General features: G+C 44.1%; 1 protein-coding gene across 1 annotated transcript; it reads right to left on the bottom strand.

The window, feature by feature from the left end:
• Nucleotides 1-11,140: 11,140 nt before the first annotated feature.
• fzd2 (frizzled class receptor 2) lies at nt 11,141-13,630 on the bottom strand. Its single transcript, XM_060902091.1, has one exon. It carries the CDS (start codon nt 13,432-13,434, stop codon nt 11,779-11,781), a length of 1,656 nt encoding a protein of 551 aa, XP_060758074.1. The 5' UTR covers nt 13,435-13,630; the 3' UTR covers nt 11,141-11,778.
• Nucleotides 13,631-14,040: the final 410 nt, after the last annotated feature.

The raw sequence follows: 14,040 nt of genomic DNA, 5'->3' as shown, positions 1-14,040 counted from the left end.
TAAAACATACAGCGGAAATCAAAGTGACCGACATCTGTCAACATTGTCAAAAGACGCGCGCGCCCTCTTTCGAATGCTGACGTAATCGAGCCGAAGTTTTGTTTGTTTCTATAGCAATCAAGAAAGTTTGAAAAAAGTAGGCAGTAATCATCATTTAAACTCGTTTTTGTGCAATATTTTGTTTGGAAAACAGTTTTCAAAATGGCGGCACTGACACCTGGCTGACACTTCATGTTTCGAAGTCTCGCACAAGTCTCGTGAAGATCGCGCTGATAAGCGATGCCTGCCGTGGACCAAACGAACTAAATTCAACATGGCTAAAAACCGAACAGGCCGATAAGTATAATATTTAATTGCAATTAGTTGCCAATACGAGCCACGATATAAGGTTACTAAAACCAAAAACGTAATTCAATAACACGTTAATTAAGAAATAAAGCAAGTTTAAAAATGACTTCAGTTCCCCTTTAACTGTTGCTTTTATTACTATGTACTTATTTTTTCTGTTTAAATTCAACTTATTAAATACTTTTTAATCAAAATTGTAGTAGTAAAATCTATTGTTATATTACGTCACTTTGTTGCCACAATTTTTTTAAGTAACTTAAGGTCAAACTTTTTTAGCCTAAATTAAATCGCCATGGCCCCAACCGAGCACTTACAGAAAACGCTGTACGTGCATCGCATGACGTCTGACGTTCATGTTAATAAATGTGATATATTTCTTTGTCTCACAAGCTTCATATCTGACCATGGTAAATACCGTAAACAGTGCTCCTCATTTATTCTGCTGGTACCTCGTATAGTGAAGGCTACATCAGGGGGCGGAGCCTTTTCTTACAAAGCCCCACAGTTATGGAACAGCCTTCCAAGTAGTGTTCGGGACTCAGACATAGTCACAGCTGAAAACATATCTGTTTAGTCAAGCCTTGTGTTAATGGTGTTTATGAGGTAAAGGAGTAGATCTGGAGGATCCTCAGACAGAGTGTTTTGGTAAACTGGGATGTATGGATGCTGTCAGTCCCCACTCGCTTGCTCATTCGAGTTTGTTGACGGTGTAGTGGCTGCTGCTTTATGTCCCGGGGCTCCCTCATGCCTGTGTTACCTTCTGGCTCTCCCCTTTTAGTTATGCTGTCATAGTTAGTTGCCGGAGTCCCTGCTTGCACTCAGCACAAAATGTATACTGTTCCTACTCATCAGGTGACATTGGGCATACCTACCCTGGTGAAAAATAAATGTACTTTATTGTATTTAAAGTATATTCATATTTTCAATAGTATATTGAAAATGTACTTACAACCCCGATTCCAAAAAAGTTGGGACAAAGTACAAATTGTAAATAAAAATGGAATGCAATAATTTACAAATCTCAAAAACTGATATTGTATTCACAATAGAACATAAACAACATATCAAATGTCGAAAGCGAGACATTTTGAAATTTCATGCCAAATATTGGCTCATTTGAAATTTCATGACAGCAACACATCTCAAAAAAGTTGGGACAGGGGCAATAAGAGGCTGGAAAAGTTAAAGGTACAAAAAAGGAACAGCTGGAGGACCAAATTGCAACTCATTAGGTCAATTGACAATAGGTCATTAACATGACTGGGTATAAAAAAGAGCATCTTGGAGTGGCAGCGGCTCTCAGAAGTAAAGATGGGAAGAGGATCACCAATCTCCCTAATTCTGCGCCGACAAATAGCGGAGCAATATCAGAAAGGAGTTCGACAGTGTAAAATTGCAAAGAGTTTGAACATATCATCATCTACAGTGCATAATATCATCAAAAGATTCAGAGAATCTGGAAGAATCTCTGTGCGTAAGGGTCAAGGCCGGAAAACCATACCAGGTGCCCGTGATCTTCGGGCCCTTAGATGGCACTGCATCACATACAGGCATGCTTCTGTATTGGAAATCACAAAATGGGCTCAGGAATATTTCCAGAGAACATTATCTGTGAACACAATTCACCGTGCCATCCGCCGTTGCCAGCTAAAACTCTATAGTTCAAAGAAGAAGCCGTATCTAAACATGATCCAGAAGCGCAGACGTCTTCTCTGGGCCAAGGCTCATTTAAAATGGACTGTGGCAAAGTGGAAAACTGTTCTGTGGTCAGACGAATCAAAATTTGAAGTTCTTTATGGAAATCAGGGACGCCATGTCATTTGGACTAAAGAGGAGAAGGACGACCCAAGTTGTTATCAGCGCTCAGTTCAGAAGCCTGCATCTCTGATGGTATGGGGTTGCATTAGTGCGTGTGGCATGGGCAGCTTACACATCTGGAAAGACACCATCAATGCTGAAAGGTATATCCAGGTTCTAGAGCAACATATGCTCCCATCCAGACGACGTCTCTTTCAGGGAAGACCTTGCATTTTCCAACATGACAATGCCAAACCACATACTGCATCAATTACAGCATCATGGCTGCGTAGAAGAAGGGTCCGGGTACTGAACTGGCCAGCCTGCAGTCCAGATCTTTCACCCATAGAAAACATTTGGCGCATCATAAAACGGAAGATACGACAAAAAAGACCTAAGACAGTTGAGCAACTAGAATCCTACATTAGACAAGAATGGGTTAACATTCCTATCCCTAAACTTGAGCAACTTGTCTCCTCAGTCCCCAGACGTTTACAGACTGTTGTAAAGAGAAAAGGGGATGTCTCACAGTGGGAAACATGGCCTTGTCCCAACTTTTTTGAGATGTGTTGTCATGAAATTTAAAATCACTTAATTTTTCTCTTTAAATGATACATTTTCTCAGTTTAAACATTTGATATGTCATCTATGTTCTATTCTGAATAAAATATGGAATTCTGAAACTTCCACATCATTGCATTCCGTTTTTATTTACAATTTGTACTTTGTCCCAACTTTTTTGGAATCGGGGTTGTATATCTTTTTCTAAAAAAAAGGTCTCTTTTTTAAAAAAACTGTTAATTTTACAGAAAAAAAATGCATACATACACACAATATCCATATTTTAGTTTTTTTTTTAATGTCTAAAATGTTTGTTTAATGACAATGAGAGCATCAATGATGGCGTAGCTCACTCCAGCCCCGTCTAGTCCAGAAAGAATGATCTAAAGTGGGCCACCTTGTGCAATAAATGTTGCAAGCTATATTCAGTATATGCAAGCTCTATATAGAAGTGATATCCGACCTATTTACCAGAAAGAATCCAAAACGGCGAGGAATTGACATCGAAGAAGTGATTTTTGTTGAACTGCTCATTAAGGCTTAATTAGTCCATAACTTCATTAATAATTGTAATGACGCAAATCTGGCTAGTGTTAGGGTGGGTGGAGGTGTGGTGAAGTTAGGATCCACAAGCAGAACACAGACAGTAATCCAATAAATAATATGATTTAATTCAGGGGGAAAAAGGGCGTGGCAAAAAGGTAAACAAACAGGACAAAAAACAAATGTCAAAAATAGTCCGGACAAAATAAGACAAACAACTTGATAAAAAACATGAGACAGGCAAAGACAAAACACTGGTGCAAAAAACCATAAGCAAGAAAAAACCCTTAGTGCAAGAAACCATGAATCTGAAATAACCCTTAGTCCAAACTTGCCAGTCCAACTTTTTTGGAATCAGGGTTGTACACAAATTGTACTTTTTGTAAATATATAAAAAGTATACTAACATCACGCTTTCACGCTAACACTTTTAACACACTTTAAAATAATTATACTATATTACACTTTATAGAAATATATTATACTAAAATATACTTTAAGTGAAAGTTATGTGTTATTTAGCACATAAAAGTACAATAAATACACTTCAAGTTGCACTTTTCTACAATTTAATTACAATTATTTAGTACAAAATTAGTTGTTCCAAAATAGCATGCCTCAAGTTAACTAATCATAAACACACTTGAAGTATATTGATGATTAGTGTGGCTTCAAGTACACAAAAGTATGCTAAATTTTAGTACACTTAGCACATTTATTTTCACCAGGGTAACAACCTGTGTTTTCTCTCTCTTTCTCTTCCCCCTCTGTCTGTCCCTCTGAGGACAGATCCTGAGATCGAGATGCTGACCTCTTCTGCTCCTCGGACCTGCCTGATCCATCCTGATGCCCTACGTCTGGTTGGAGTTTCATAACATCGCTCCTGTGGAGGACGGCCCCATATGAACAGTTGAAAGTCACACTTGGAAGACACTCTGGACTCTTACAGTAATGCTTGTACGGCTGAGGACTACAGCTGACTTGCTAACTTTAGGACTGCAGTTGTCATGAACAGTTTTGCACTCAAGTTTCCATCAATGAAGAGTTTATAACATCAACGAAACTGACTTCATGTTAAAACTGTTAATGTTATAGTCATATTGTCTGTTGTTGCCCAAATGAGGATGGGTTCCCTTTTGAGTCTGGTTCCTCTCGAGGTTTCTTCCTCTTTTTGTCTGAGGGAGTTTTTCCTTGCCACCGTCGCCACAGGCTTGCTTATTGGGGATAGATTAGGGATAAAATTAGCTCATATTTAAAGTCATTAAAATTCTGTAAAGCTGCTTTTTTTCAGAGCTGGGGACGAGGTGGGCCTGAGGGCAGCTAGGGCCAACCTGTCACAAGGCATCAGGGTGGCCAAGAGACAGTTTTCCAGGAACATTGCTGACTATTTCAATGACAGCAGAGACACCAGGAACCTGTGGTGGGGGATTCAGACCATCACAGACTACAAGCCCTCGCCGCAGACCTGTGACAACTCCACGTCTCTGCTGAATCAGTTGAACGACTTCTTCGCTCGCTTTGAGGCAGACAACAGCACCACGGCACAGAAGACCCCACCACCTCCCTGCAACCAGGTGTTGACGCTGTCCCCAGACAGCGTGAGGAGAGCTCTCAGGATGACAAATGCAAGGAAAGCCCCGGGTCCTAATAACATTCCTGGTTGTGTCCTGAGAGACTGTGCTGAGGAGCTCACAGATGTCTTTACAGACATCTTCAACATCTCGCTGAGCCAGGCTGTTGTCCCCACGTGCCTCAAAGCCACCACCATCATCCTGGTCCCGAAGAAGCCGTCTCCGTCCTGCTTCAATGACTACCGCCCTGTCGCACTCACTCCCATCCTCATGAAGTGCTTCGAGCGGCTAGTCATGCGGCATATCAAGTCTGCCCTCCCCCCCGCCCTGGACCCTTTCCAGTTTGCATATCAGTCCAACCGTTCGACCTATGACGCCATCTCCACTGCCCTCCACTCAGCCCTCACCCACCTGGAGACAAATGACTCGTACGTCAGAATGCTGTTCATAGACTTTAGCTCAGCATTCAACACAATCATTCCTCAGCAGCTCATTCATAAACTGGACCAGCTGGGACTCAACACCTCCCTGTGCAACTGGCTGCTGGACTTCCTGACAGGGAGACCACAGGCTGTACAGTTCAGCAGCAACTCCTCCAGCACCATCACATTGAACACGGGGGCCCCCCAAGGATGTGTGCTGAGCCCTCTCCTCTTCACTCTGCTGACCCACGACTGCACACCAACATCCAGCTCTAATCTCTTCATTAAGTTTGCAGATGACACGACTGTGATGGGTCTCATCAACAATGGCGATGAGACAATCTACAGGAGTGAGGTGAGCTGCTTGGCCATGTGGTGAAAGGACAACAATCTCCGCCTGAACGTGGAGAAGAGGAAGGAGATTGTTGTGGACTTCAGGAGCGCGCACACCCAGCATGCTCCACTAACTATCAACAGTGTTGCAGTGGAGAGGGTGAGCAGCACCAAGTTTCTGGGTGTGCACATCTCTGAAGACCTGTCCTGGAGCAACAACACCGCATCACTGGCCAAAAAAGCCCAACAGCATCTGTACTTCCTCCGCAAACTGAGGAGAGCAAGAATCCTGGCCCCCATCATGCACACATTCTACAGAGGCACCATCGAGAACATCCTGACCAGCTGCATCACTGTGTGGTATGGCACCTGCACCATGTCCTGCTGCAAGAGTCTGCAGCGCATCGTGGGAGCAGCTGAGAGGATCATTGGTGTCTCTCTTCCTTCTCTAATGGATATCTATAACTCCCGCCTCACCCGCAAAGCCATCAGGATTGCAGGTGACCCCACCCACCCATCTCACAGCCTCTTCAGCCTGCTGCCGTCGGGGAGGAGACTGCGGAGTCTCCGGGCCAAAACCAGCAGGCTCAAGGACAGTTTCTTTCACCAGGCGGTCAGGAGGCTCAACTCCCTCCCTGTTCTGCCCCTCCTCCTCCCTCTGCCCCCTGCCACAGATTCTGCTCGCACCCCCCCCTGCACCCCCCTTCAGCATCTGACATGTCACCCTCACAGTTTCCCCCCCAACACACACACACACACATACTCTCAACGTTCACTGAACTCAGGGACTGCACATTTCACTTTACCTCGCTCATTTGCACTATTCCGCACTACCTCACCTTAACAGCTATTAGTTTATTATTATTATTATTATTGTTTATACTGCTTATTTCATGTTTACCTGCTATACCTCAGGTGCCCTTGACTGCCTATTTGCTCCAATTTATGTGTGTGTGTGTGTGTACGGTACATGAGTGTTTAGTCTATGTCTAGTTCTTATCTAGAGTGTTTATACTGTTTATATTGTTTTATTTCAATTATTCTATTTTTATTTATTGCATTGCCTGTTTGCACCGTGGGTCAGAGAGGACTGAAATTTCATCTGTGCTGTATGTCGAGCATGTATAGCATATTTGACAATAAAGTTGACTTGACTTTTGCGACAATGTCTATTGTTGAAAGTGCTATAAAAATAAACTTGACTTGAGTTCAGATTCGTATCTGTATTTGTCCTGGTTTAGAACACGCTGACCATGCACTTGAATGCAAAGACTGCGATACGGCTACAAACGACTTAACTTCTGCTTTAAGGCCCGGTCCCACAATACTGATAACTATAACTATATATAACTATAAATAAATCAGTCCCCTGCAGTTTACGTTTGTTGGTGCTCACACCAGACTGATAACAATACCTATAGCCCAGGTCTGGGTTTATCCGTATCGCTGAGATTGCTTCTGGAGCCATTTTTCCAGGCCTGGACCTGATCCAATAAAACATCTGACTAATCAGGTAATTGTTGTTTACATGTGACGTTGTGGCGGCACGGTGGTGTAGTGGTTAGCGCTGTCGCCTCACAGCAAGAAGGTCCTGGGTTCGAGCCCCGGGGCCGGTGAGGGCCTTTCTGTGCGGAGTTTGCATGTTCTCCCCGTGTCCGCGTGGGTTTCCTCCGGGTGCTCCGGTTTCCCCCACAGTCCAAAGACATGCAGGTTAGGTTAACTGGTGACTCTAAATTGACTGTAGGTGTGAATGGTTGTCTGTGTCTATGTGTCAGCCCTGTGATGACCTGGCGACTTGTCCAGGGTGTACCCCGCCTTTCGCCCGTAGTCAGCTGGGATAGGCTCCAGCTTGCCTGCGACCCTGTAGAACAGGATAAAGCGGCTAGAGATAATGAGATGAGATGAGATGTGACGTTGTCTGAGTACGTGCTATTTTCCCCCAGGCATCTTTGTACATCCTTGTTGCATCATGAAGTCATGGAATACAGATACAGAATAAATAAAAAAAAAAATACAAAACATGGATCTTTTATTCACGGATATGTGATATTTTCCGTGAAATATCAACAGAACGGCGGCTACAATTATCGACAGTCCATAATTATCGACACCTTTTCAGATTTACCAATAAAAAACAATTTTACAAAGGTGAGTTTCAGTTACAACAGTTATTATTGGTGAATTAATCAAACAGAAGACCCGCCTCGCCCTTTGATCTTGTCGTCTGATGACACAGCTCGTTACCTGAGATGGAATTTTTTTCAGCACGATCAGCAATTTGAGGAAAACCCAGACGTTATCATCGCAGGTAAGCATGGTGGAAAGATCATGGTCATGTTTTTACTGATCAAATTCATTGATATTTCATGACCTCCTTGTCGAAACCTACTTTGTTTCTTAATACTTCATTTGACAGTCACCATTTTGTAAATAAACGCGCGTTTGAGAAGTCACGTGTGTGAGGTGTCGATAATAGTGATCACTTTCACCGGTGTCCACCATTATCGACACCCTGTGGAATTAAGTGACATTTACAACTGTTATGGATCAAGCTTTGGGTAACATTGTTGAAGCAGATGAAGTACTTTAAAAAAATAAAAGTGCTGTGATTTATAATAATTTTTTTCTGATTTGTAACAGAATGGAACGTTTATCGAGTATTTGGAATCCTACTGCAATAAATAGAATTAGACCAGAATTAAATTCCTAGCATATAAAATTTAAATGCTTGAAATATTCAGATTTTTCTATTCCATTCAGATTTTTTTTGCAGTTTGTTGTAAATATCGACCACACATTACAATATCAGTAGACATTTTATATTTTGGTTCGAGGAATGACATGCGACCTTTGACCTGGATTTTCATATGGTTACAAGGTCAATTCCCTGTTGACATTTATTGGTAAACTACAAAACGAGAAATTAATACAAACAACAATGAACGATTAACAAAACGTGATCTACGAAAATACTTAGAAAGCGGGTAGAAAATCAAACAAAGATTTTCTGACACGGGTTCAACATTATCAGTTCATTTGTTTACAAACATTCAAATTACTTCCTCATTTACGTAAACACCGACATCGATATATTTATATAAAAGATATTTTGTACTAAATATAAGTCTATGTAAAACAAGTTTTTTTATTTAAAACTATGTTTTGCTAACTTAATACCACATACCGATGATTTTTTAAATAAATAATCATCTGGATGTCGATAATTGTGGAACGGTGTCGATAACTGTGGACAAAGGTGTCAGTACTTGTGGCGCGGTGTCGCGTGATTTGATTCCCGATTACTCAGCGTATCAGCTCATTTTTTTCCAGTGGAAGTTTGAGTAACTATTCATGCACAATGTATGTACTGAAAGTCTTTTCTACTTTTGCAACGGCCAAAAGATCGTTAAGGTGTATAATTGTAGCCGGCGCTCTAGTAAACATATACATGCAGGTAAGATATTTTAATAATGAACATCGGCAGGGGGCGGCACGGTGGTGTAGTGGTTAGCGCTGTTGCCTCACAGCAAGAGGGTCCGGGTTCGAGCCCCGGGGCCGGCGAGGGCCTTTCTGTGCGGAGTTTGCATGTTCTCCCCGTGTCCGCGTGGGTTTCCTCCGGGTGCTCCGGTTTCCCCCACAGTCCAAAGACATGCAGGTTAGGTTAACTGGTGACTCTAAATTGAGCGTAGGTGTGAATGTGAGTGTGAATGGTTGTCTGTGTCTATGTGTCAGCCCTGTGATGACCTGGCGACTTGTCCAGCGTGTACCCTGCCTTTCGCCCGTAGTCAGCTGGGATAGGCTCCAGCTTGCCTGCGACCCTGTAGAACAGGATAAAGCGGCTAGAGATAATGAGATGAGATGAGAATCCGTAAACTAGTAGTATCCGTGATGCGTCCATATTAAAATCCGTAACCACTCTGTATTTTGTATCCTTTTTTTTAATTAGATTTCTGTAATCCGTGGCCGATCTGTATTATATTAACCACCGGAGTGTGTACATGGGTCGTTCTGGAGTCCAAGCTGTACAGTACGACCCGGAATAATGTGCTACTACTTGGAATAAACTTCCCTGGCTATTCCTAAGTTGCACGCGTTTATTTCCCTGAGTGTCAGGACCAAGCGATATTATAGTCAGGATTATACTCAGTTATATATAGTGGGGTGTTTCTGCTCCAGACTGGACCTAAACTCAGGCAGAGGGACAGTCAGAGTTGGAGTATCGGTGTTGTGGGACCGGGGCCTTAAAATGTACATTCTCGACAAGATCTGTTATTCAGAACTGACCTATTCTCATTTCGCACCACTACACTGTTCCACACTGTTTCTAATTAAAGCTCTCTGGTGAAGGTTGCCTGCTACGCCCCACCCCCCATCTTCCTCTCCCCTCCCCTCCCCTCCCCCAGCTGTCGATCAAGATAAGATTACCAAGTGGTGTCCCAACAGACACAAAACTTATCTTGTGTACACTTATCTCCCTCTAAGTGAAGGAACTCAACAAGGACAAGCAAAGCAAAATAAAAACGACACCACAGTCACACCGCAGCCCTGAGAAAACGCAACGCTTTTAAACTTTGACGTGAACCCCAGTTAGTCAGACGGACATGACAACGTGAAGTGCGAGCCAGGTTTTGGTACGTTTTGGATGCGGAGTGCACGAGATGTAAGTTAAAGACAGAACGCTGCTATTGTGTGAAGCACTGAGCGTGAAATTGACTGCCTCAAGGGCATGCATTAGACTGGAAATATGAGCTTACACGCACACATACACAGGTCTGAAGGAATGTTGGGATTAAGAGTCGCCAGTGGAGACAAAGCAAAAGAACTTGATCAACATTTGCACGGTGAATAAATAAGTAATCGAAGGTGAAAGTCGTCCAGACAGACGCGTCTCAAAACGTTAAGAATCTCATCATGTCATGAGTTGGAGCTTGAACCAGGAAGGCAAAGCAAAAAGATCTGCACACAAACACCATCCTGTTGTCACTGTTGTCATGTGCTTCTTGCTTTCTTTTTTCATCCTCCGAAAAAAGCCCCGCTTGTTCGCGTCATGTGAGACCCATTTGCTCGTCAAGAGCTGTCTCCTTCCTTCACACCCTCCACCTACAAAATAAAGCCTGTTAAAACAGCACCGTCTCGTCCCCCCCACACACACTTCCATCGCCTATCTAACTCTTTCACACACACACACACACACACACACACACACACACACACACACTCTGATGCACACGCACTCACTCACGCACACACACACAAATGCCCATTCATGCTTTTGAAGCTTCTGTACCATTTTGAAGAATAGAAAAAAAAATGCAGGAAGGCAATACGGAGAGAGGAAAATTCGGGGCCAACTCGAGGGCGTATTCTGTTTCAGCCAGGGAATCTTTTAATTCGAAACAGCATTCCGTATGGATGTGTGAGGGACGAACCTGATTACAGAGCTGTCCGAGTGATGCAGGCGAATGTGAAGGGTTTTGTTTTTTTCTTTCGCAAAAAAACAAAAATCAGACCAAGTTTGAAAACAATTTAAAAATCATAATAATAATAATAATAACATCCCAGATGTTTAAATACAAATATATAATTATATTCATATATATATATTTTTTGTACAAATATTATTTACAGCACTTTAAGGCACATCTTAAACACAGTTTGCTGCGAGAAAGAATTCCACGTCCAAAAGGCGTCCTCATCCTCCTTCTCCTCCTCCTTCCCCATGGATCACCTCCCTTCGTTGGATTCCCAGCTGGCATCTTGCTCTTGGTCTCGGGGTTGAGGAGGAAGAGCAAGGAGTGTAAAAAGCGGCAGGACGAATGAAGGAGTGTCTCGGCACGTGGCATGGAAATGGCCACGTTTGTTTTTTTTTTTCCTTTTGGAAAATCCTTTGGAAAGTTCTCATTTTAGCTTGTTCATTTGCAGGCACGAAGAAATAACAAAACAAAACAGCAATAATAATAATAATAATAATAATAATAATAAACACTTCTAATCTTCTCATTCCCCAAATGTCTTACAAATGACATGATATTCAACAGCAAATGTCAATAATGACCAATACTGATAACACAGACATAAGAGTTCCACAGTCTGTGATTAAAAAAAAAAAAGACACATTCAGTCATTAATATCTTGAAAATCCAAAAAAGTACCACTTCCTTGCTGTATGTGTGTGTATGTGGAAGGACCCGGGGTCCTTGTCTCTACACCGTGGTCTCGCCGTGTTGTCCGGTGGTCAGGCGCGTGTAGAACTTCCTCCACGAGTGCAGCGTTTTCCCGGACCAGATCCAGAATCCGGAGGTGATGCCGACAATGAGGGTCATGAGGTATTTGATCATGTAGACGGTGAAGTCGGGGCTCATGCGTGGCGCGGGCTGCATGGGACACGGGATAGCCAGGGTCTTGCAGTGTGTGCTGATCCAGCTGCGTTCCCAGTGCTCACGGAAGGCCTGCTCGTAGAAGAAGCAAGCGATGACGATGGTAGCCGGCACCGTGTAGAGCACGGAGAAGACGCCGATGCGCACCATAAGACGCTCCAGCTTTTCCGTCTTGGTTCCGTCGTGCTTCATGATGGTACGGATACGGAACAGAGAGACGAAACCCGCCAGCAGGAAGGACGTACCGATGAAGAGGTAGACGAATAATGGTGCCAAGACGAAGCCACGTAGAGGGTCGACGTTGCTCAGGCCTACGAAGCAAACGCCACTCAGAACGTCGCCATCGATCTGCCCCATGGCCAGGATGCTGATGGTCTTCACCGCTGGCACGGCCCAAGCCGCCAAGTGGAAGTACTGTGAGTTAGCCTCAATGGCCTCGTGTCCCCATTTCATCCCTGCAGCAAGGAACCAGGTCAAAGACAGGACAACCCACCATATCGAGGATGCCATGCTGAAGAAATACAACATCATGAAGAGGATGGTGCAGCCCTCTCTTTTTGTGCCTTGGACTATTGTTTTATAGCTGCCTTCAAAGCTTCCATTGCATGCCACTTTGTCTCCCAGGAAATAGCCAGTAATGTACGCGATGGACACCATGGTGTAGCAGCCCGACAGGAAAATAATGGGTCGCTCGGGATACTTAAAACGCTGCATGTCCACCAGATATGTCGTCACAGTAAACAGCGTGGAAGCACAGCACAGGCATGACCAGACGAGAATCCAAACACGAGCAAATTCAATCTCCTGGTCGGTAAAGAACATGTAGGCTCCGTGAGTCCGGGATGACTCGCACGGAGCACCACAGTCGACCTCCCCGAGGAACTTGTAGTTAAGGTAGGATGGGACCTTGAGGGTCGGTGGGCAGCGGAATGGCCTATCTGGCGTGGAATATAAATGGACTCCAGGGGTGCCTGCTGCGGCAGGGACGTGTGCGGGTGCCACGGTGGCCGCCGATTCGTTCTGCCCAACACATATTTGACCGCCTCCCAACACGGGGAAGTTCTCACACCTGAGGCGCTCTGGCCATTGAAACCCGAACTTGTTCATGAGCGCCTCGCAGCCGTGCTTAGCTCTTTCGCAAATAGACCGACAAGGAGGAATGGCTTTTTCCAAAACGGTGCACACAGGCGCGTACATGGAACAGAGGAAAAACTTGAGCTCTGGAGAACACTGTACCTTGACAAGCGGATAAAACTGGTGGACCTCTAAGCCAGCGTCGTCTTGGTTGTAGTGTCCGACCAAGTTTGGCATGATGGTTTGGTTGTAGGCGATGTCTGTGCAAAGCGGGATAGTGATCGGTTGACAGAATCCGTGATCGGGCACGGCTATCCCATGATCTCCTTGGTACTGAGCAGACACTGAGACCAGGCAGGAGGACAGCAGCAGTGTGAGGAAGGCAGCCCAGCTCCCACTAGTCTCCATTGTCCCGGGTCAAGGCGCCTAAACTCGAGCTCAAACGTCTCTTCGGAGAGTGTGTGCAGAGAGTGAAGCTGTATTTAAGCTCTGAGCCTCATTCTTCTCCTCCGTCTCTCAACTCATCCGGAACACGAACTGCTCAGGAGAACTCACGCGCCCGGGGGAAACGTGTTGCTGCGCGCGCACTCACCGCCAGACTGACTTTTTTCTCCACTCTTTGTCCCATTGGACGGTTTCGAGCCCCCCCTCCCTCTCTCTCCGCGCTGTCTCGCAGTGATCTGAGAAAGAGGAGGGTTTAGGGGCGGTTGAAACAGACTCTCTTCCAGACTCCCTAAACTGAGCTGCCGTCCGGCGGATTTCTGAGGAACCGCAGCCTTAAACACACACACACACACACACACTGTATAAACATATCAGTTGGGGCGAGGCTATGGTTTTATTTTAAAGTATAAAAAAGTCACAGAATTAACGCTTCCCAAAGCAATTATTATTATTATTATTATTACAACATCAAATTATGCCAAGAAGGTATTTTACTGGAATAAATAAGAGTGCATTTTATAAAACAAACAAACAATACTACTACTACTACCAGAAGAACAATCAAACAAT

The sequence above is a fragment of the Neoarius graeffei genome, chromosome 20 (assembly GCF_027579695.1).
Source record: "Neoarius graeffei isolate fNeoGra1 chromosome 20, fNeoGra1.pri, whole genome shotgun sequence".
Lineage (NCBI taxonomy): Eukaryota > Metazoa > Chordata > Actinopteri > Siluriformes > Ariidae > Neoarius > Neoarius graeffei.
Note: the sequence above shows the minus strand (reverse complement) of the source record. Positions and strands in the feature narration are given on the sequence as shown.